The sequence below is a fragment of the Aedes aegypti genome, chromosome 2 (assembly GCF_002204515.2).
Source record: "Aedes aegypti strain LVP_AGWG chromosome 2, AaegL5.0 Primary Assembly, whole genome shotgun sequence".
Taxonomy (NCBI): Eukaryota; Metazoa; Arthropoda; class Insecta; order Diptera; family Culicidae; genus Aedes; species Aedes aegypti.
The window spans coordinates 453,272,595-453,296,981 of NC_035108.1; the positions used below are offsets into that span (position 1 = coordinate 453,272,595).

At 41.9% G+C, this 24,387-nt stretch overlaps 1 protein-coding gene across 4 annotated transcripts in view; it reads left to right on the top strand.

Annotated features, from left to right (window-relative positions):
- The window catches only part of LOC5564923 (excitatory amino acid transporter 3), a 60,185-nt gene extending 39,337 nt beyond the window's left edge, over positions 1-20,848 (top strand). For 2 of the 4 annotated variants that reach the window (XM_021848063.1, XM_021848062.1), the window contains exons 3-11: positions 6,701-6,933; positions 7,018-7,275; positions 7,346-7,388; positions 7,454-7,493; positions 18,200-18,514; positions 18,576-18,870; positions 18,929-19,063; positions 19,126-19,228; positions 20,041-20,753. In XM_021848063.1, the coding sequence (XP_021703755.1) occupies positions 6,734-6,933; positions 7,018-7,275; positions 7,346-7,388; positions 7,454-7,493; positions 18,200-18,514; positions 18,576-18,870; positions 18,929-19,063; positions 19,126-19,228; positions 20,041-20,100 (1,449 nt within the window). In that variant the 5' untranslated portion in view covers positions 6,701-6,733 and the 3' untranslated portion in view covers positions 20,101-20,753. Of the gene's footprint in view, positions 1-6,700; positions 6,934-7,017; positions 7,276-7,345; positions 7,389-7,453; positions 7,494-18,199; positions 18,515-18,575; positions 18,871-18,928; positions 19,064-19,125; positions 19,229-19,360; positions 19,416-20,040 lie in introns of all 4 variants that reach the window. The other 2 variants (XM_021848065.1, XM_021848061.1) reach the window with 2 other exon arrangements.
- The last annotated feature ends 3,539 nt before the right edge of the window (positions 20,849-24,387 follow it).

The following is a 24,387-nucleotide window of genomic DNA, read 5'->3' on the forward strand; positions in this document are numbered from 1 at the left end:
GTTCTCCAGGTGAGACATAAGTATATGCCCTGCCGAAGCAGGCATTTTTGCGATACTACATTTGCAATTTCCTCCATCGCTGCATTGGACTGATCAATCTACTCGTTGGCTACCGTACCTTGATGCGACGTTGAGACCTGGTTGCTGAAAATATTGAAACGTTAAGTGATTTGAACTTGGCTGTTGGTGCAGTCTGTCGTTTTACAGGTAAAGCGAACAGTATATGTTCAGCCGAAGCTCAAATTTAGATTATTACACCTGGCTTTCCATTTCCTCGTTATTCACTGGCTCCAATTCAACTTGAGGCTGATTGAACAACCGATTGGAACCGAGTCTGCCGATTGAGAGACTGCGCGTATTTGGATTTATCACTTTGGCTTCGGTGGTACCACTGTTTCTTCTCCTGGGTGAGTTTGAACAGTATATGTTCAGCCGGAGTAGATAATTTGCATACTACATCGCCGATTATCTTCAATTCTCGGATTTCCAACGTTCATCATCACTGTGACGGGAGTGACGCTGCTCAAGTACCGACTTTTCATTGGTTCATCGGTTTTGTGACCAGATTCCACCATCCGCTACGATGTTAACGAGAACCACAAGGTCGGGCGATTCCCTGAAGGCTCTGAATTCTAAACTTAAGGGTCTTAAGGCATCGTTAAACAACATTAGCCAGTTTGTAAAGAATTTTAAGGAAACTACTACAGCTAGTCAGGTCAATGTACGCCTCGATCGATTAGATTTGTTGTGGCAGCAGATTAGCGAAACTGTGTGGGAAATTCAAGCCCACGACGATTACGAGGAACAGGAAGGGTTCGAAAAGGAGCAGCTGTGGTACGAGAATTGCTTCTATGACGCGAAATCCTTTCTGACGGAGAAGGCCCAGGAATTCCAAGATGAATCTGCTTCAAATCATTCTTCGCGGAGTGCTGGTGGCAGCCACAGCTCAATGGAACGTGTACGTCTGCCACAAATCAAGCTCCAGACCTTCGACGGGAACATCGATGATTGGCTTAGTTTCAGGGACTTGTACACATCCCTGATTCACCAAAAGCCTGATCTACCGGAAGTGGAAAAGTTCCACTACCTTAAGGGATGCTTAGCAGGTGAAGCTAAGGCGCTAGTGGATCCGCTAAAGATCACTGGTGACAACTACAAAATTGCTTGGGAATTGCTGCTAAAGCGATTCAACAACAGCAAGCTACTGAAGAGGAAGCAAGTGCAAGCACTAGTGAAGCTGCCCACGCTCACCAGAGAATCAGTCACGGATCTCCACCAGCTGGTTGATGGATTCGACCGTGCGATTCAGACCTTAGATCAAGTCATCGAACCAGCGGAGTACAAAGACTTACTGCTGGTAGAGCTGCTGAGTTCTCGTCTGGATCCAGTCACTCGACGTGGCTGGGAGGAACATACGTCCGCTAAGGAGCAAGACACGCTGAAAGATTTGCAGGATTTCCTTCAACGGAGAATTCAAATCCTTGAGTCCCTGCCAGCGAAGCCAGCGTCTAGGAATGAGCAGCAGCCACTCAAGCGGAACACGTCTTCTTCGAAGGTCAGTCACAATGCCGTGCAGTGGAACAACGCTAAGTGCCCCTCGTGTGCGGAGATTCATGGACTACATACCTGTCCAGCCTTCTTGAAGATGTCGCTGACGAGTAGAGAGGCATTTTTGCGGGCACAATCACTTTGCCACAACTGCCTCAAACGAGGACATCTGGCTCGAGAATGTTCGTCCAAGTTCTCGTGTCGGAATTGTAAGGCTCGTCATCATACGCTGCTGTGCTTCAAAGGTGAACGCAAGGACAGTGGAAACCAGCAATCGGAGAAGGAAAACTCCCGGAAAAACAACGACGATACGGCTTCTGGTTCCAAAGCAGCGAATGCATCATCGGTTGAAACAGCATCGTCGAATTCGGCACAACGTTCCGCATCGCAAGTTCTTCTGGCTACAGCTGTTGTTGTGGTTGAGGACAACCAGGGTTCTCGCTATTCAGCACGTGCACTTCTGGATTCCGGATCGGAATGCAACTTCATCTCTGAAGGTTTGAGCCAGCTGATAAAGGTTTCTAGCCAGAAGGTGGACATCGCAATATCGGGTATCGCACAGACTGGAACAAGAGTCACGCGAAAGATACAAGCTGTCGTGAAGTCTCGAAATTCCATCTATAGTCAACCGATGGATTTTCTCGTGTTGCCGAAGGTCACCGCCTGTCTGCCGACCTCTACAGTGCAGGTCGACGGGTGGAACATTCCTGCTGACGTAGAATTGGCAGACCCCGAATTTTTCCGGTCAAGAAGGGTCGACTTGGTTCTAGGTATCCAAGCCTTCTTCAGCTTCTTTCCAACGGGAAGGAAGATCACGTTAGGAAGTGGCCTACCAGCACTAACCGAGTCTGTTTTCGGGTGGATAGTGACAGGCGAAGTCGCTAAATCTGGTCATAGTGCGAAGTACACATGCAACCTGTCCGTATCAGGCAAGCTGGAAGAGTTAATGGCACGGTTTTGGTCCTGCGAGGAAGTAGGAGCCGTCAGCAAGCTCTCTCCGGACGAGACGCGTTGCGAAGAGCAATTCGAGCGCACTTTCCAGCGGAATTTGGATGGTCGCTATGTCGTTACTCTTCCTAAGAACAACGAAGTTCTTGCGGAGCTAGGCGAATCACGAGACATCGCTCTGAGACGTCTGCGATCAGTGGAACGGAGACTGGCACGGGATCCAGATCTTCAAAGGCAGTATTACGACTTCATGGCCGAATATCTCGAGCTTGGTCACATGAAGAAGGTGGAAGTCAGCGAAGAGGAGACGGTCAAACGATGTTATCTACCGCATCATCCTGTAATCAAGGAGTCGAGCACTACGACAAAGGTGAGGGTCGTCTTCGATGCCTCCTGCAAGACATCTTCCGGGATTTCACTCAACGATGCTCTTTACGCTGGACCTGTGGTACAACAGGATCTACGGTCGATTGTCCTCCGCGGTCGTATACGTCAGGTGATGGTGGTAGCCGACGTTGAGAAAATGTTCCGGCAGATTTGGACGAACACAAGCGACACACCCCTTCAATGCGTTATGTGGTTTGAACCCGATGGAAGCGTCGTGACGTATGAGCTGCTAACGGTGACCTATGGTACTAAATCGGCACCGTATCTAGCTACTCGTACGTTGAAGCAGTTAGCGGACGATGAACGAGAACGTTTTCCCTTGGCAGTATCGGCAGTTCAGGAAGACGTTTACATGGACGACGTTATTTCTGGAGCAGATGACGTCGACTCTGCAGTCGAATTGAGGCGACAAATCGACGCAATGACGAACAGCGGAGGGTTCAAGCTACGAAAATGGGCTTCCAACAGTCCCACTGTGCTGGAAGGTATTCCCAAGGAGAATCTGGCACTACCAGACGGAATCAACTGGGACCAAGATGCGGAGGTGAAGACGTTGGGACTGACTTGGCTTCCCAACGTAGACTGCTTCAAGTTCGCGTTCTCGCTGCCACAAATCACGGATGACCAGATTCTGACGAAGCGACAGGTGCTCTGTTACATCGCACAATTGTTCGATCCTCTGGGACTACTCGGTGCGACGATCACAGCAGCAAAAATCTTTATGCAGCGACTTTGGGCAATGAAGAATGAAGCTAATCAGAGCCTGCAATGGGATGACCCGTTACCTGTAACGGTGGGCGAGGAATGGCGGACGTTCCACAAGCAAATTCCAGTCTTGAACGAGATTAGAATTCAACGGTGTGTGGTTGTTCCTGAAGCGGTGTCTATAGAGTTCCATTGCTTCTCGGACGCATCGATTTTAGCCTACGGTACAACCATCTACGTTCGGAGTGAGCGGCAGGATGGTACGGTGTCAGTGCACCTTCTGACATCTAAGTCGAAGGTGGCACCTCTCAAGGTGCAATCTCTACCACGGTTGGAGCTATGTGGTGCACTCCTGGCGGCGCAGCTGTGGGAAAAGGTAGCAGAATCGCTGAAGGCAAAAGGCAGCGTGTGGTTCTGGACGGATTCAACGTGCGTCCTTCAATGGATTCGGTCTCCTCCTGGAACGTGGACCACCTTCGTGGCGAACAGGGTCGCCAAAATTCAAGCTCTAACGGAAGGAAGCGAGTGGAATCACGTACCCGGACTCTCCAATCCCGCAGATCTAATCTCGCGAGGAATCGCACCAAAGGATATAGTTGAAAATCGCAGATGGTGGCATGGTCCGGACTGGCTGATGGAAGCGCCCGAAGAATGGCCGAAAGGGGTAGGATATTCACCAGAAGAGGACCTGGAAAGACGACGCAATATGCTGATTTGTGCTTCGTCTGAGGAAAAGGAGTTCATATTGGACTACGTAGCAAGATTTTCGTCACTTTCGAAGCTAATTCGTACGACTGCCTTCGCGCTACGCTTCCTGGGCAATTTGCGGTGCTCCAAGGATCAAAAACGGACTGGATTTCTCACCACTGAGGAATTGGAGGAAGCTGAACGAGTGATTATCCGTAAAATCCAAGAGGGGTCGTTTGTGGAAGAGCTCAAGAACTTGTCGTCGGGCTCCGTCGTGGGTCGAAAGTCCCCACTAAGATGGTTCCATCCTCGCATCGATGGAAATGGCATCCTTCGAGTTGGTGGCCGCTTAGAGCATTCGGATGAAACTTTCCAGGTCAAACATCCCATGGTTTTGCCAGCCAGGCATCCATTCACAGAGCTGTTGTTTCGCTACTACCACGATAAGCATCTCCACGCTGGACCGCAATTACTTCTGGGTACGGTTCGGCAGCGATATTGGCCGCTTGGAGGCAGAAATATCGCTCGAAAGGTAGTTCGTCAGTGCCTACGATGTTTCCGAATCAAACCATCGGCAATTCAGCAGCAAATGGGTGAGCTGCCAGCGGCTAGAGTGACGGTGTCTAGGCCGTTTTCCAAGACTGGCGTAGATTATTTCGGTCCGGTGTACCTACGAGCAGGACGCGGGCGTCAACCGACGAAGGCCTACGTCGCGATCTTCGTTTGCATGGCAACGAAGGCAGTGCATATGGAGCTGGTTTCGGATTTATCGACCGAACGGTTCCTGCAAGCGCTGCGGAGGTTCATTGCTCGTCGAGGAAGGTGCTCCGATATTTTCTCGGACAACGGGACGAATTTTGTAGGCGCTAGCAATCAATTGCGGGAACTGGCGAAATTGCTGAAAGAAAAGGAACATCGTGAGAAAGTGTCCAAGGAATGTGCGAACGAAGGAATTTATTGGCATTTTAACCCGCCGAATGCCCCACACTTTGGTGGATTGTGGGAAGCAGCTGTCCGTTCGGCGAAGTTTCATCTTCTGCGGGTTCTTGGTGGTAATCCAGTTGCACACGAGGACTTTGTGACGTTGTTGGCACAGGTGGAAGCGTGCATGAATTCTAGGCCTCTAACAGCGCTTTCTAATGATCCTCAAGATTTGGAGGCTCTGACGCCGGCACACTTTCTTACAGGAGGATCGCTTCTCGCAATGCACGATGCTAATTTGGGAGACGTCCAGATAAATCGACTTTCCAGGTGGCAGTTGGTCCAGCGGCAGCTGCAAGACTTTTGGAAACGATGGCGAAAGGAGTATTTGTCGCAGCTTCAGGGCCGAATGAAAAATTGGCAGCCAGCAGTTAAAATGCAGATCGGCCAGCTCGTTGTTGTTGTCGATGCAAATCAGCCAGCCACACAATGGAAGATGGGTCGCATTCAAGAGCTTCATCCCGGCGATGATGGAGTAACTCGAGTGGTTACAGTACGAACATCGACTGGGGTACTCAAACGTCCTGTGGCAAGATTGTGTTTGTTACCTTTGAAACGTTCGGAAGACACCTCAGATAGAGTTTGATGCCAGTAGTCCAGTGCACCGCGAGGATTTTATTTATTTACTTTCAGAAGTTTCCCTGCAACTTCAGGGTGGGCGAGAATGTCTACGAGCGACATAAGCGGCACGGAGTGATCCAGCCACTCTGCCTGGTTCAGGTACTCCACCGGCTACCAAGCGGATTGAGTGCCGTAGCTGGTGATGGTGAACCGGTTCAATGGGGAGCTCACCACTACGGTAGCATCTAAGGAGAGGGAGAGAGGTTCACTTGGCCATGGCGGAGATGGTTGAAAGCGAAAGTGATCGCCATGTATATAGTGAAATGTAGGTCAGTAGGGCAGGTCAGTGTCGAAACCAACCACTGTCGCGATCGGTCGACCGGGGGCGAACCCCGTAACATAGCTTGCTGTAGATTTTGTTCAATGTCTAGTTTAATAAGTTTAAATAAATTGTATAGTGTAGTTGAATAAAGCTAATGTAGTGTATTTAATGTAAAGCAATGTGTTAAATAAACGGTAGTTTGTGACTATTGCTTGTGGTGTGCTGCATGTTATTTCTGACCGGATTGGTCGTTGGATGACGGGTGCCAGAAAAGGACAATCCAACCAAGGAAGTGGGTTCATCGTAGTAGAGAGAACCGAGAGCGGTCAGGGTGGTCCCTGACACTGTATATATTTAGTTTAAGTTTATTGAAAAGCGATTTTTTCACTTAGGTATAAGCAGATGAATTAAATTAAGTTGTAAAACATGTGAACTGCTACGATAATTTGAATGTAATATTTTGTTAACAAAATAATAATAGTAGTTTCATTTAGTGTTTCCTTTAAAACCTCAATCATAGCACAAAATTTCTTATCGCAATATTCTCATTGTTACTTCCAGAAACCCTCCCTCCGGCATCGCTGACCATCTATTATGTCCAACTCGTATGCGACGAACGGCTCCAGACCGACCTCACGATGGAAGCGCTTCGTCAAGTCGAACCTACTCACCTTCCTCACGGTGATAGGTGTGTTTGGCGGCACCACACTAGGTTTGATGCTCAAAAATTCCTCCGAGCCATGGACGCAACGTGAAGTGATGTACATCCAGTATCCGGGAGATCTATTCTTACGGTAGGCTCAATGTAACAGCAAACTCCTTTTCAATCGATCTGAACAGGGTTGCTTCTAATTCGACTTTCGTAACTCATCTTTCAGGATGCTGAAATGTTTGATCGTGCCCTTGTTGGTATCGTCCATCACCAGTGCAATCGGCTCGCTGGATCTCAGCATGTCGAAGAAGATTGCATTTAGAGCAATAGTGTACTACTTCACCACCACCATCTGTGCGGTGGTTCTAGGTATTATTCTCGTTAGCACCATAAGGCCCGGATCTGGGCCCAACGTGGGCAGTATGAAGGGTAAGGCTGCCACTCGGCAAGTCCTTACTGCCGATACGCTTCTAGATTTAATCCGGTAAAACACAATTCCCTTCTAGATTGTTATCCTGGAAATCAACGCTCTGTACTTTCTACCTATCTTCCAGGAATTTATTCCCACCAAACATCATTCAGGCTACCATGTTCCAGGTATATGCCCGTCAACATCAATTTCGCGCGATTCATTAACACCAGTTCTCATTTTGCCATTACAGTTCCGCACCATTCTAGTGCCACCGGAAAACGCCACTGATGGTAAATATTATCCACCCGCTAAGCATTGTATTCCCATTTCAATTCATGTAGAGGCAATCCATACACTCATAAGTGCATATGGCTAAATCTTCTGCAGTCAACGCCATTGTGTGCACTACGCATTCAACCGATTTTCAAGTGCCGTTCCATTCTGTTGAAGTGCAATTAAATTGCAATTTGATGCTCATCTGTCGTACACAGCGATGCGAACGCAGTAGTTGATTGCGCGGTCTTGGTTAAATCCTGTATGGTGCATATGAATTGGAAATCTGTACTATGGAAAAGTGGGTCGCTTCGACTTGAACATTATTGACTCTTCTCCAATACGGGGACAACAGGATGATGGCAAATAGAGTGTATTTCAAGATTTTCTCCTTGCATCAATAGATTGAACGTATTGTTGGAAGTCGAAAATAGTTTTAAAATTTCAGTTGAAGCTGTATCATACATCTTAACCATAAATATCCCTCACCAAAATCCAAGCTTAACCCGTATATTAAGGGGCTGACAGGAAAATTTCAAATTGTTCGAGCATAATTCGACTTTTTTGTTCATAAAGTTTGTTTCATTATTTGTTGCAGTTCCATGAGTGATGGGAAATCATAGATAGAGCAGAGTGATTAGATAGCTATATCTCTGCCATTTTTAAACCAATCCTTTATTTTATTCTATGACGAACTACCAATTGCGATTACCTCAGTTTTTGATCACTATTGAAAAGTTGTGTGTAATCTTTTGATTTAAAAACAACAGATAAGTTGATTTTTGGCAAAAAAAATGCATCGAAAGAAAAGGTATCTACTATTATCAGCACATTTTGTAATTGAGCGATAAGGAACCAATGCGCTGAAGACACGAAGATGATTCGACGCATTGTTTTCCTACTAGACTAGATCAATTCTTATTTTAATGCATTTTTTTGTTTTGTCAAACTTCAATCTAGCTGTAACTTTCAAATCATAAGTTTTCATACGACTTTTTCGATTGTTATCAAAAAATGAAGTAATTTTTAGTTCATCACAGAAAAATCAATAGAATCAGTAGAAAAAAGGGCGGAGACGAAGCTATCTGAAGTTTACCATTTTGTATGGGCTAACGGCTTTGGTGCATTTTTATGTCCGAAACTGTATTATCAATTTTGATTAATTCTAGGGCCTTCTGAACATCCAGAAATTTGTAGCATTAGCAAAGCATATATATTGTAATTTTGGAATTTATCGTGAGACTGACTATACGAATAATATACTGCATATTATTAACGACGTAATGATGTCCGGAACATTACTCCACAGGACAGTATAGTATACTAGAAGTGGTTTCCAACCATTTCAAATCTGCGACACTCTTAAAAGATCTATAAACACCCCGCCGACCCCTAAAATAAATATTCTCGGAATAAAAGTTTACGGATGCGTTCCAAAGATGTCATTATGAATCAACTAATATCCTAGGTAGGTACACTTAACGCACGTCTGTGATATTTATAATAAATAATGCAAGAAATCTGATAAGATCATCTAGTAGAATCTTCTACAAACCTTGCCTAGAGTCTAAGAAACATATTTATTTTAAAAAGATCTACCATAAGCATAAGCATAGATGACCGTACAATTCGTAGTTGCAACTCCGTGATTGACCAGAACAATCGAAGTTGCACAGATATTTAATGAATGGGGCTTTGGATTAGCTTACCATTTTCAATGTGCACGAATCGAGAACTCAAATTTTAAAAGTCAATAAACTCCCCGGCCACGTCCTTACGGTCATTGGGGAAGGAAAGGAATGTTAGTGTGCGGACTCGCATATTGAGTATCATTCTAGACTAGTCCATTCTCTAGGCTGGCACATGCCACACAGAAAGGATATTGAGTTAGTGTACGCCGAACATCGCTCGCCCATGCAAGAGCAAGCAATGCGATCAATACATCAAACACTACTGAGCGATCGCGGCACTTTTTCACTACGACGCGCGACATGTTTGATCCTGCCCTAATCGCTCGCCCCGCAGGAGCTAGCGTCAAGATCGAAGGATCAAACACTACTCATAATTTGTGTACTAGCCCTAAGGACCAAAAACTTCCACCATCAATTTATTTATTATATTCCCAGGAGTGAATGGTTTTTTTCTAGAGACGTCTACAATAATTTTCACAAGATTTGAAAGATTTATATTTATGACTCCACCGGAACAAGTCAAATTTCCAAAGATAGGTCAGGTTTCCAGCAAGCATAACCACTGTAAACTGTAACCAAGTCAAACCATCGTAACCAAGTCAAATAACATGCCAAAATGTACAGAAAAACTTCCTCTCTTCGATAAAAAGTGCCCATACGGTCATGTAGGATCCAAAAAACGTCGAAAATAATTGAATTGTGAAGCACTGTTTTTCATTATTTTGGACACACCAATACATTTTGGACCTTCAAAGTATATATTTTGGAACCCCGGATTTTTCATCGTTTGGCGACAAACGATAAAAACACTGGTTGTATAATAGCTTGCCCATAATCTAATCAATCAATTGACAATGGAAAAGCGAAGAAATTCTACGTTTTTAGTTTATAAATCCGAAAAAAGATTTTTTTTTGCATTTAAAAAAATTCTGACGACTTAAATTTCTGTGTGTGTAACGTGTTGTAACGGTTGCATGGATAAACCGATTGAATCAAATTAATTTCAGATAAAATAAACACATTTTGTATCTTGAATGAAAGTGCGGAATAGTCCTATCTTTTCAAATAGCATGCGAATTGAGTTGACCTTTCGCTTCAAACTGTGAAATTTGCATGAAAAAGGTCCAGGGGGCCAAAATATATTGGTTACCTTAATTACCAAGAATTATTTTTGTGAGCAATCCCGCTGGTTTGATGTACCTGCCAGAAACATTCTATACACTCAAATCATTTCACTGACTCAGCAAAACAATTGGGTCCTAAAATGTTTGATAAAATCTTGTTTTTATTCAACAATACGAGAGAGTATGTTACTTCAACTACTTTAGCATTTTTTCCCGCTCATATAACGGCTATATCATGTTTAAACACTAATTTTAAAATTGGGTCCATAAATGAACCTTGACACTTGAGATCATGTTTGACGTTCGCTTAGTCGACAAAAACACCACAGGGGTTTTAGTTTTAACACTGGGGTTGTTCCTATCTGACATTTCGGAAGCGACACGGAAAACAAAATTCACCCAAAATTTGAGTTTAAGCCAAGGGGTGTGACAAAATCTAAAAAAAAAACATAAAAACATGTTTTTCGGACTTAAACCAACGTAAAACATTGGAAAATTGAGTAAACATGTGTTTTTGGCCTAAACTTAAGCGTTTGGCACTAAAATCGGGACAGGGCTTTAGGACTAGAGGGTCTTGTCCCGGGAATCCCGGGACAAAAATCCCGGGAAATCCCGGGATCTAAAAAATCCCGAATCCCGGGATATTTTCGAAAATCCCGGGATTTCCCGAAATTGCATGTTTTACAAGAAAATACTATATTATTATTTTCTAATAATGGCACAAAACAAGCTGCATGTTATTCTGGTGATTGTACCCAGTAAACACAAACTCGTATACGATAGCGCATAAGAGTACAATTGTGGAGGCGATATACATACATCCCTCATTACACTGCATGTGAACTGTACGTATATCGCCTCCACATCTGTACTCTTATACCCTATCATTTACGATCGTGTGTTTACTGGGTAAATACAATAATGAATTTTAGTTATTGCATTCAGCTTACTCAATTGCGTTTTTATTGAGGTTTGGGGCCACTTATGCTTATACTTTTTTCTGGTGTGTTAGTAACATAATTTTCAATAAACTTTAGCAGGTTTCCCTACGGTTTGTTCCATTTGTCAACAATTGCTTTGGTGGTTGAATTTTTCATCAGATTCAAATTTTATCAATGCCGTTTTATCTTCTTGTAACCGTTTCAGTTTGCCCGGTGTACCTTACATTTTTCCAGGACTAACATGCCTGTGGCTGTCATGCCAATAATTTAAAAGCATGAATATTCCATATGCACAAGAATATAAACATGAGAGTAAATTTTAAAGGATTTGGTAAAATTTGAGAGTGATCGGTATCACCTATACCTAATGAATTACGTTTGATTTCCGATTCAAACTAACTTTAATAAATGCCCATTGACTTCAATTGCAGATAGGTGAAGTATTGATGGATGAAATCTAAGATAGCATTGTTTTTGTCTATTATAATTCCACTTAACATTCAAAAACAGGTTCGGTTATTATGAAATGGCCCTATAAAACTAAACATTGTTTCAATACCCGCTTCGACCATTCAGTAGTCGTTTTGGAAGCATTTGATTTTTGTCCCGGGATCCCGGGAAATCCCGGGATTTTGAAAAATAAAATCCCGAATCCCGGGATTTTTTCGAGTCCGGGAAACAAGACCCTCTATTTAGGACCCTATTCGATGAGTATTGTGTAGCTTAAAATTCAATTATTTTCAATACCACCTCATATTCCCCTCTACTAGCAGCATTTTTTTTAATGTTTTTGCACCATGTTTTTACAAGTTCTCAAAAAGCTCTTTTTTTCTAGAATTTGTGTCGATTTCGATCATTGGTCATTTAGATCCGGAGATATTCCGAAATTCCTCGTGGGACCGCCATGACCTACGTAAAAATCGCAGGCTACAGATTTTTTTTCTTATATTCGTTTATTCGCTGTTCGAAACAATACCTTGAAGAGAACCTGTTATGAAAAAATGAAACAAATTGGTTGAATCGTTTTTGAACAATGAGCATTAATGTTTCTGATACCACTCCGGCCGTAGAATTATCTTAAATACTTGAAACAAAAACTTAATATATAATTTTTAGATTTCTTGGAAACAACTCAACCGATTTTTATGATTTTTGAGAGGAGTTTCTTATCACTTGCTATTGTTTGGTTCATATTCATTTTTTTTTATAAATTGACTTAAAACAAAATAGCAACCGAATGAATTTTATATGGTAAGTTTAGATTCCATGGGGAACATGGGGATATCTTCAAAATAAGATGACCAGTTGTCAATACCGATACAGAATACAAAAATACACGAGTTTTTTTTTAAAGAAATTTTGAGAAAATGGACAAATTAAGCTACTGGGAGAGGGGTTACCGTAAGCCGGGGGCAAATTGATCAATATTTCACAACTTTTTGTAATATTTTTCTTTGGAATTAAAATTTTGTCAAATTTATTTCGGTAAAATCAGTACTTCATTGATCTCTATCAGTTTATGCAATCGGTTTTTATGAAATAAAATTTAGCATACCATAAAATAAGTTTTAATATCGAAAATTGAAAGTGACACATTGGGGCGAAATTGATCACTATATAATAAATCAAATTTTAGAATGTAAAATTTCCCTATTTACTAAATGTGGGTCTCCTGAATCCGAAAATGATGTCAAAATTCTTACAACTCGTATATATTATCATATAATTGCAAAATTTAACTTTGTAAATCTGCATAATACGCCTAAATGTATGCAATTTCCCTTGAAATAAGCACGTTACTCAACAATAAACGGTTTTATACGCAAACAACTATTCTTGTAATGCTATACAATTTCAAAAATTAGTTTAGCAGTTCACACTGAAGCTTACACATCATTTTTAACACTCATAGTTTGAACGCAGGCTTAGCACCAGCAGATTGTTTAGTACCGACATTTCCAACAGTATTATAACACCTTTAAAAACTGTGAATATTTCTAAGCAAAACTGATCATAATAAAAAATAAAATAGTTTAAAATCATCATTAGACGTCTATAAACTAGAAAATATTGAATGTCTGTTATGCCAACGAAGTATTAACCATCCTTGAAAGGAAATGCTGTTTGGTACCGACTTGATCAAATTCACCCCAGTGATCAATTTGCCCCCGGATTACGGTACTCAAAAAGAACGACACACGCTATGTCTACCAGCAGATTATACAAATCAAATGTACCTGGGATTTTTTCCGCTAGAATTCAGTAATTGGGTTATATGTTCATAATCGGAAGGTTTTAAAATATTCCATCGGTGAAATTTTGATTTTTTTTTCCACTTTTTTATCAATTCTGTATATGACGAACCTGAAATCCAGAACGATTCGCATGATCTGCAACATCTGTTCTCATGTAGCTGATACGTTCGTTAGGGCTTTGCAAATGCTTTAAGGTGAAGATGAATCGAAGCCAAACCTTTCCATTTCAAACGGGTGTTTGGTTTTTCAGATTTGTGCATTTGAAAATTAAAGTTTGGCTTCGATCCATCTTCACCTTAAATCACGATTGTAGAGATTATAGGCTTTTTTTTTTGTTGGGGGTTGAAACTACTGCGTCCATTATTTCGAACTATTGTAGTATGTCCCAGTTTACTGTACATGTCACGCTAGCCGAACACCATTGATTAGACGATCAGCTGCTTACCATGACACGTTCCCAATCAGGTATGATATGGTTTATGAAACCAATCACCTTTCTCGGATCAGCAGACCAGATCTCACTGGGCTGTAAACAGCCGCTATCGAGAAACTTTGATCTGCGCCTGTATAATGCACCACAACTGCAAAGCAGATGTTCCGAGGTTTCACTTTCAATATTACAAAAGCGACAAATATCATTCTGAACCTGGCCAATGTTCTTCAAATGATATTTGCTCGGACAGTGCCCAGTTACTAGGCCAGTGCATGTACAAAGAGCCCTCTTGTTGAGCTCTAAAATCTTTTTAGTTTTATTTGCGTTTGGAGTTATAAATCTTTTAGACTGGGTACACTTTTTGACATTCATCCAGTTGGTCATCACCTTTTGTTCTTCCCAGCACTTAAGTTCCATTTTTACTGCACAGTTTGGTATACCACAGAATGGTTCCGGGCCAACAAACTGTGAATTTGAGCCCCGTTTTGCAAGATCATCTGCCTTTTCATTCCCTTCAATGCCACAGTGTCCAGGAACCCAGTACAAATTTACCGAGTTTGATTCACACAACTGTCGCAACGAGAGAATACATTCCCAGACGAGTTTTGATGTACATTTATATGCACTTAATGCGTTTAGAGCTGCTTGACTATCAGAGAAAATACATATATTTGCATATCTGTATTTTCTTTTCAGACAGACATTCACACATTCAAGTATTGCGAAAATCTCAGCTTGAAACACTGTTGGCCAATGTCCCATTGCAACTGAAATATTTACTCCGGGTCCAAAGATCCCAGCCCCTGTATTTGTTCCAATTTTTGAGCCGTCAGTAAAGAATATGATTGAGCCTTCACGAACCGTGGGACCTCCGACATCCCAACTTGTACGCGTCATTTCGCTTACCTTGTAGAGAAAATCATAGTTGTCCTCAGGTCTCATCCAGTCTCCGTTCATACTCATCACCGGTCCTCTTTTAAAGTGTTGCAAAATGCTCAAGTGGCCAATAAGATCACCTGGCAAAACATTTTTGGACCTCTTAAGCCTTAGAGCACTTCTTTCCGCTTCTAATTGCACATATTCGTGCAAAGGCAGCAGATTGAGAATAGCATCTAACGCTTTCGATGGAGTGCTGCGCATTGCTCCCGTTATAGCAATGCACGCTAGTCTTTGAAGCTTAGCTAATTTCATTCCTGCAGTAGCCTCCCTGGTTTTAGGCCACCACACTAATGAAGTGTAGGTAATTTTTGGTCGTATAATAGATGTGTAAATCCACATAATCATTTTTGGCCTCAAGCCCCACTTCCTCCCGACAGTTTTGGAGCATAACCATAATGCGTTGATCGCTTTATTAATCGTAGAGTCAAGATGCGCATTCCAGCTAAGCTTGGCATCTAAGATTACTCCCAAGTATTTTACCTGACTGCTAACTTGAATTTCAACTTCTCCAATTTTAAAAGATTTGAAGTTGACTTTCCTCTTTTTAGTGAATGGGACAATCACGATTTTTGACGGGTTAATGCTTAGACCCTCCTTTATACACCATGATTGGGTATACTTTAGGGCCTGCTGCATTCTTTCCGATACTATGTTGTCAAACTTTCCTCTTACTACGATGACTATATCATCCGCAAAGCCTACAACCTCGAAACCTTTAGCTTCTAAGCTTCTGAGAAGGTCGTCTACAACCAAAGACCATAAAAGTGGCGAAAGTACTCCACCTTGCGGACATCCTTTCGTCGCCCTTATGGTTACAGACGAACCACCCAGTTCTGAAGTGATTTCTCTTTTTGCAAGCATAGTATGAATCCAGTCGACAATGCATGTGTTGAAATTTCGTTTTTTCATAGCATTTGCTATTGAAGAATATGAAGTGTTGTCAAAAGCACCTTCAATGTCCAAGAAAGAACAGAGTGCGATTTCCTTCACTGAAAGAGATCTTTCGACTTTATCTACCAGCGTATGAAGCGCTGTGACTGTCGACTTTCCAGCTTGATACGCATACTGATATTTAGACAATGGATATGTCTGCATGTAAGTTGAGTTTACGTAATCCTTCAATACTTTTTCCATAGTTTTCAACAGAACTGATGACAAACTAATGGGTCTAAAAGATTTTGGGTTCGTTTTATCTCGTTTCCCAGGTTTAGGTATGAATATGACTCTTACCAACCTCCATTTTGATGGAATATAGTTCAATCTTAAACTTGCCTTGAAAATCTTCATAAGGGACGGAATCAGAACCGCTTCTCCGTTTTGAAGTAGTGCTGGAAATATTCCGTCCACACCTGCAGATTTATAAGGCTGGAAGGATCTTACTGCATTTTCCACTCTTGCAAACGTGAAGATTTTATCAGCTTTATCTGGTGTTGGATTTTCTATACTGCAGACCTCCGGTATGGTCTGCATAGAGCATCCTTGCACTCAAGTATACTGTATATCCTCGCCTGAAGCCGCTCCCGGAAAATGAGTATCCATCATCAAATCAAGTGTCTCATTAGGGTTCATTCAAATATTACGTAACGCAAAATTTGCCAATTTTAGACCCCCTCCCTCCCCCACGTAACAACTTTTGTATGGACAATTTTATTTTTTGTATGGACCGTAACACTATGCTAAACCCCCTCCCTCCCCCTGTTGCGTTACGTAATATTTGAACGATCCCTTACAAGTTTTAGTATACACCCCATCTTGGCGTTTAAGGTTGCCAAGTTCAGAAGTATGGTTTTTAGCAAGAGTTTTCTGTAATCTAGCAACAATTGGTGTATTATCTATACTCTCGCACATATGAATCCAAGTTCTTCTCTTTGATTTCCTTAATTCGTTATTGTATTCAGTTAGAGCTCTTCTATACTGAGCCCAATCTGAGGTTCGTCTTGCTTTATTAAACAATTTCCGAGATGTTTTTCTAAGGCTTTCCAATTTTGAGTTCCACCATGGTACGTCCCTACTAGAGGACGATTGCCTGATAGGACAGCTATTATTATATGCTTTTAGAATCACTTCGTTTACCTCTTGCGAAAATGATTCAAGTTGTTGTATTACTACTAATTTCATTTGTAAAAGTGTCAGATTTCAAGTGATTAGCATAATGACCCCAGTTCGTTTTTCTAGGATTACGATATGCTGTTGGTGATAAGTCGCCTCCACCCCACTCAAAAACAATGTGTTTATGATCCGATAATGAAGTTTCATCTGAGACATGCCAATTCCGAATTTTCTCAGAAATTGCAGAGTTACACAACGTCAAATCTAAAACCTCTTCTCTGATTGCATTTAGAAATGTTGGTTTATTACCCTTGTTGCATATATCAATACCATTCGATGATAGGAATTCTAATAGACACTCACCTCGACCGTTGATGTCGGAGCTACCCCACACAGTGTGATGAGCGTTGGCATCGCAGCCGATGATGAACGACGAAATACGCTGAAGCCACGATGATCTCCGTCTTTCCCCTGGAGGTTGGTACCTCAACCACAACCGCCACTATGTCACGTTTGATGAACTCTGTAATAGGGTAGCATTTCATTGTGGGCTTCGTGGCCGTGCGGTTAGCGGCGTCAGTCGTTTAGGCGTATTGTGTCACGGGGTGTGGGTTCGATTCCCACTCCGGTCGGTGGAAACTTTTCGTCAAACGAAAAATTCATCGCTGGACTACTGGGTGTTATGTGTTGTCCGTTGCCTAATGTTAGTGATCGTTCAGTCTGTGCAGCCTTTGGCTGAAGACGGTGTAAATTGTCTTTTATTGTCTTTTATTATTAACAAGAATCGCAGTTCTCGGTGAACTTTGATTCTCGTCATAAAACAACTTACATTTTTGCATTTGAATTCCAAGAATTTTTCCTTTGTTGGACCATGGCTCTTGTAGTAGGGCCATGTCCAGTCCCTCCTTTTTGAACCTCCGGCTTAATACGGCAGAAGCACCTTTAGCATGATGGAGGTTCACCTGCAGGAACTAAATATAGGCTTTAAAATGATCCATAAACTTTTTCAGAGGGTATTAAGGTAAGTTACACATTTATCAATATCCTAGTTCAGGATTATGTGATGTTACCCTACATGACCCAGACGTGTTCTGGAATAACTTTTTTCACAATGCTCTAAATCTATAATTTCCCACCACTTATGGAACTACGACAAATAGGAAAGCAAGTTTGGAAATGTCATGGAAAATATTAAATGATGCTCAAATAAGAGCAATTTGAAATTTTCATATCAGCCCGGAGCCTACAGGATAGAAATTAAGTACATTGACCAACAATATCTCTCCACCAGTTCCACTGCAAAAATACAGAATCACTTCGGAGTTCACCGAGGGTACCAACGTGCTCGGTTTGGTCATGTTCAGCGTGGTGCTCGGAGCCTGTATCGGAAAGATGCGCGAAGCTGGCAAACCCCTGCAAGGTCTGTTCGAAACACTGAGTGAAGCCATGATGATCATCACCTCGTGGGTGATCTGGATTTCACCGATCGGTGTGTTCTTCCTGGTGGCTGCCAAGTTGCTGGAGATGGCTTCCTTTACGGAGGTGCTCGGTCAGTTGGGCTGGTACTTTATGACTGTGATGCTAGGGCTGGTGCTGCACGGTTTCGGTAAGTATGATTCGTAATGTGGGAAAGTACCGGTTAATTTCTCTGCGACACGCACATTTAGGCACAATTTCGGTCATCTTCTTCATGACCACGCGGAAGCTGGCATTCCCATATATCGCCCAAATGAGTCAAGTGCTGGCCACTGCGTTCGGTACCGGATCAAGCTCAGCTACGATGCCGATCACCATTCGATGCTTGGACAACATGGGCATTGATCCACGTGTGACACGGTTTGTGATTCCGGTGGGGGCCACGATCAACATGGACGGAACTGCCCTGTACGAAGCCGTTGCCGCTTTGTTCATTGCCCAGCTGAGGCACATCCCGCTGTCGTTTGGTCACATCGTTGCCGTTAGGTAAGAGAGTACATGTCTTTTAAAGAACATCTCAGATATTGAATGATTTTTTTTACAGTGTAACAGCAACGGCTGCTTCGATCGGCGCCGCTGGTATTCCACAGGCCGGTTTAATTACCATGGTTATGGTATTGGACACCGTAGGGTTACCAGCTGAGGATGTGACCATTATCATTGCCGTCGATTGGTTACTGTAAGCATGGCTTTAGTGGAAATTATACTCTTCAAATTAACCCACACTTTATGTATTTTCAGTGATCGATTCCGCACAACCATCAATGTGATGTGCGACGCCCTAGGGACGATTCTAGTGAATTCTTTGTCCAAGAATGACTTAGCCAGTACACCAAATGAAATTGTGAGTATATTCAACTAATAATCATTATGATAAGAGTTGTAAATATGAGAATCGGGCGCAATGCAGAATTTGAATGCTTGTTGAAATGAATTGGTACAGGTACATTGACGTTTTCTTCAAAATTCATTGCAGCGTACTGTACAGTAAATTGACAACATTTAGTGTTGACCTTATTTGTAGCGAATAGGTAATTATTAAACTAGTGTGCTTTTAAAAAAATGCTTGATTTTATTCTAACGTTTTCGACTGAATTACTTCATACTTGATAAGACTAAAACTTATTGTTAGGCTGGATAACGCTCCCGAATTTTAAATAGAACGAGATAATCATTCAAGTCTATATCAGGGCTTCCAAATGCCTATGGACGTCGCCAGGGGGAAGGGGGGACTTGAAAGCCGACGGAAATAACACCACTTTTTTTTAATTTTTCAATACACCTCAAAAGATTTCTCTGGGCAGGAATTCTGCAAGGTTTTCAAGTATTAAAGAAATAACAAACAAGTAGATGTGTGTGGAGCTTTAAAGCATGTCTTTAACAACGTGTTATATTATGGTAAAATACATTTGGGTTTTCGTTTTAGCGAGTGGCGAGAGGTGAGAATTGTCGGTCCCGTATAGCGTGGTGACAATATTCGACTCGAGTGTAGTTACTCGCTGTGTAAACCAAATGGAGAGCCACTTCACTCGAGTAGAGTATTGTCACTTCGCTATAGGAGACCGAAAATGTTCATCTCACTCCACTCGTAGAATAAACTCAATTAACTATGCTAGATATTTTATAATTTCTAATGATCTTGTTTCCTCTTTCCAGCTTGAAGCCGAGCCCCACGAACTAGTCGAACTGCGGCAAGATTGCAACGAAAAGGAATGAATTCCTTCCCACCACCGACCGGCTGCAGTATCTTCCCTTCCCAGCTCAGATCAATCCCCTCCCCCTCCATGTAACTTATAGATGTTGATCAATCCAATCCAATCGTATAGGGACAATTCTCAAAAAAGTATAGACCATCCCTTGGTGTAAAGATATACGTTTAAAAAAACAAATGGTACTCACGATCCACCGTCAACTATTTAGGTATAGATTAGAAGAGAGCGAACACATCATCATGCCGACGATACCGCTTCGGCCACGTGCTGCCAAAACCGCCATCTGAAGGCCATTTTCCCCCAAGGGGATTGTAGTGAACGAGACGAATGAAATTGACGAAATCACGCACCATCATCAACCCCCATGCTCGTTGTAGATGTCGTTTGATATGAAGAATTGGATGCAGCATATTTGGACACCATATTGAGACATCACCCCCATCCACTACAGTGTTAAATAGTGTGGTTTTCATCCCTCAGCGTTAGCATTAGAAATATGTAATACCTTCTAAGGGTATGAAAGACTTCCAAGAGCTCTAGCATTAAATACTGTGCCACACTCGACGAAGGCTTACGAACCAAACAAAAAAAAAGTACAGATTGGGACCGAACTCCAACGCAAAGAAAAACACATGTGAATGTTGTCGTACATATTCTGAGATCATGCAAAAATAGACCATACGAGCTTAAGCCTAACATTGTTAATGTTTATTGTATATTTAAAATACTTACAAATATATTTTAATAATTAATTTATGGTATATTTATTTATTTATTTCACCCATCAACTCCTTGCTATTTCAGTATCGTTGAATCTTATCGTTCTCAAAGCACTTAGACTTGATCATGGCTTGTTTTATAGTTGTTATGAAGGAAAGCTCAAATTTACATTTGTCAGTCGTAACGTTCGGTAGTCCAAACCTTATAGGAACCATGAACTGGCGCGTTTATGACGATTATACTGCCGTGAATCGCAAGTCAGTCCCATCTGTAAAAAGTAGGCATTGAAAAAATTGGCTGTGAAGTTTCTGAACTCGTTTTTCATATGAATATTAAAAAAACTAGAGAATTGGAACCTGTTCAAACCTTGATGAAACTTTCACAATTTGCTTATCACTACGATATCCTTCCGAGAAAATTAAAAAAGATGATCAAAAGACGGTTCATTTTTGGGTTACACGGTGCGAAAATCTGTGGTGGGACTGATATGCGGTTACTTTTCGTTATGGGACAATTTGACTTGCTGTTTATTCGTAATTTTTCCGAACAAATCAAAGAGCATTGGAAGATATGGCGAGTCCCCGAGCTTGAGCTTGTTTGGCCGCCCGGTTGCTACTCCAGTATCGCCAGATCAGCTGCACTTACACAAGGAACCAACCAGATGACTGCTTATCAGTGTATAAGTGCTGGTGATCTTCTATATTTTTAGGCAACAATGGTGCCTGCCACGTCAGAATGCTGACCAATGAGGGGAAGCGGAAGGAGTTGATGATGCATCAAACTGGCTCTCACGGTAGGCCGTATTTACTACTGCGTCTACGCCAGTACATGCGGGATGGGTATAGAGAGGCGGTAATTTTTAATGCAGAGAGGCTTGCTGTTCGATTAGCAGACCTCCTTTGTATCAGGCGTAATGAAAAGCGTGCTATAATGATGGAAGAATGGAAGCGTAGGGAAACGGTTTTTTTGTCCGTCTCGGGTTCTAGCAAATGCTATGAACTGTGATATATTAAGAGTGAAAAATAGAAGCAAGTGAAAGATACATTAAACCACCAACCCCGTCATTATAAAATTCATCGATTCTTTTCTATGACTAATTAAAATACTTTTCCAAAATTTATCTTCCTCAAAAAATTACAGCTGTTTCAAAATGTAAGATCAGCAAAAATAAAAAAACGGTTTTAAGAAATTGGGAAGATTTATTTACAACACATTTTATCACCAGGCTTATCACAAATCTGAGAAAATAAAAATTTCCAAATATAATTTTATTGCATCACAAATATTATGTCTTGTATATTTGTACAGTCGTATAGTGCTCAGTCTATATATTTTAAATCACTTCATACTGAACAGGAACATATTCAGAACAAAAGAATTTTAAATCGCGCGTTTGATTCTAATAATCTGAATAGTCTCTAGAAACTACTTTAGTTTCCTGCAAACAAAAAAAAATTTCTTAAGAATTCTATGAAATTTTCCATTATTTAATCGGGAATTCCTCTAAGAATACCCAAGTGACTATGCTGCTGAAGCTGCAATGTATGCAAATAAACGGTGTGTATTGAGCTTGCAGAACTGACAACTTCGATTAAAGTTGATGTCGAGTTAATGTAATAAATTATAACATTAGTATGCTGCCCATATTCGCATAACAGTCCCATGATATAAGGGAATTCCTATAAACATTGGATTGTTATGCGAATATAAGCCGTATGGCTCAAGTGGAACCCTTTTCCACCTTTAATCAAGATTTTCGTACAGCTCTTCTTCAAGAATTAAACCAGTGATTTTTCCTACCATATTTTCATAAATTACTCCAGTAATTCTTTCAAGAATTTCTGCAGTATGGTTCTTGCAGAAAGTGCATTGTGATTTGTTCCAAGTTGTATTTAGGTGATTTCTCTCTAAATTCATCCATTATCCAGATTTTTTTGGATTCCCTCCGCATTTTAAGTATTTTGCAATTAAAGATATTTTAGACAAAATAATAAGAAAAATTTCATAAAAGCAAAATCATTCGGAAGGTATTTTTAAAGAAAATCCCACATTCAGTGATCAGTGATTATAAAAGGCGCCCTTAGAAATATCTGCGAATGCTAAAGACGCTTTTTACGCACAGCTCGAACGCAAGTACGACAGCTGCTAGATCCATGACGTCAAAATCATCATAGAAGACTCAGGACCAATCGTGGCGCCAACATCGATTCTGAACACTATCTGATGATGGTTAAACTGCGCCAAAACTCTCCTGGGCTGTCAATTGCGAATAAAGTTCGCCTCTCTCACGCGGGCCGGCCCAAACAGCACAGGTCGAAAACGCGGGCCAAACCAGGCAGCAAACGCTGATACTTTTCATCGAGCTGTTTAGCAGCGTTGTGAGTCACATTAACACACTCTCAAAACATGAACGGCAGGCGTACCTCGTTGCGTATACACACCCCCCCCCCCCCCTGTTAACAACGTACGATACCCTTGACCGCCCTGGTATGAGCGTCTAAAGCAACCGGATGTCGTAACTTAAGCGCAGCACCTCGAGACTGCATTACCGGAAGAGGGTGAGCTGGAGTGTAATGCCGTCTGGAGGAGATGAAGTCCAAGGATATGTAACAGCTGTGCCGGTCTAAAAAAAACACAGAAACTCTATCAGAAGTTCAACGCATCACACAATGTCTTCCTGTCGCGAGATTGGCAGGGATAGATTGGATGATAGCATCTTGAGTCTTGACGGATGAACGTGAGGTGATCGAAAGGTAGAAGTAGCACTTCAATGAACACTTGAATGGCGCGGAGAGCGCAGGCAATAAAGGTCGAGATAACGGAGAAAATGTCTTTGCCAGTACTACGGACGATGGAATCCAACCAGCTCCCACTTTGAGCGATTAAAGATGCCATTCACCAGCTCAAGAACAATACAGCTGCTGGTAAGGATGATCTGAACTCATGAAGATGGGCCCGGAAAGGCTGCCATTTGTCTGATAGACACAATCTGAGAAACAGAACAGCTACTGGAGGGGTAGAAGGGGCAACGTGCCTCATTTACAAGAAAGGTGACAAGTTAAATTGTGAGAACTTACGAGCGATCACCATGCAAAACACGACCTAAAGTATTATGTCAGATCATCTTCCGTCGTCTGTCAACTGTAGTAAACGAGTCCGTAACGCTTTTTGTATGAAAAATTTTAAATTTTTGTTTAGGCCGTAATGCTTGAGCCTGCCCCTAGAGCGTTACGTAATTTGTGGACGGCGCCTAAGAGCAACGATGGAAGGTGTGCAAAATTGTTTAAAGATTTCAGGCGAACATTCAGTTTGTTTGAATCCCGCCGGGCTACGACAAGGTAATGAATTTTCGAGCCTGTTGTTCAATATCGCGCTAAAAGGTCTTATGTCAAAGCTGGGCTTAACAGCCGACAGGTACGATTTTCACGAGATGCAGTCAATTTGTTTGCTTCGCGGATAATATGGACATCGTCAGCCGAACAATTGAAAAGGCGGCAGACCTGTACACCCGTCTAAAACGCGAGGCAGAATAAGATGGACTGGTGGTGAATGCGATCAAGACGATTTAGAG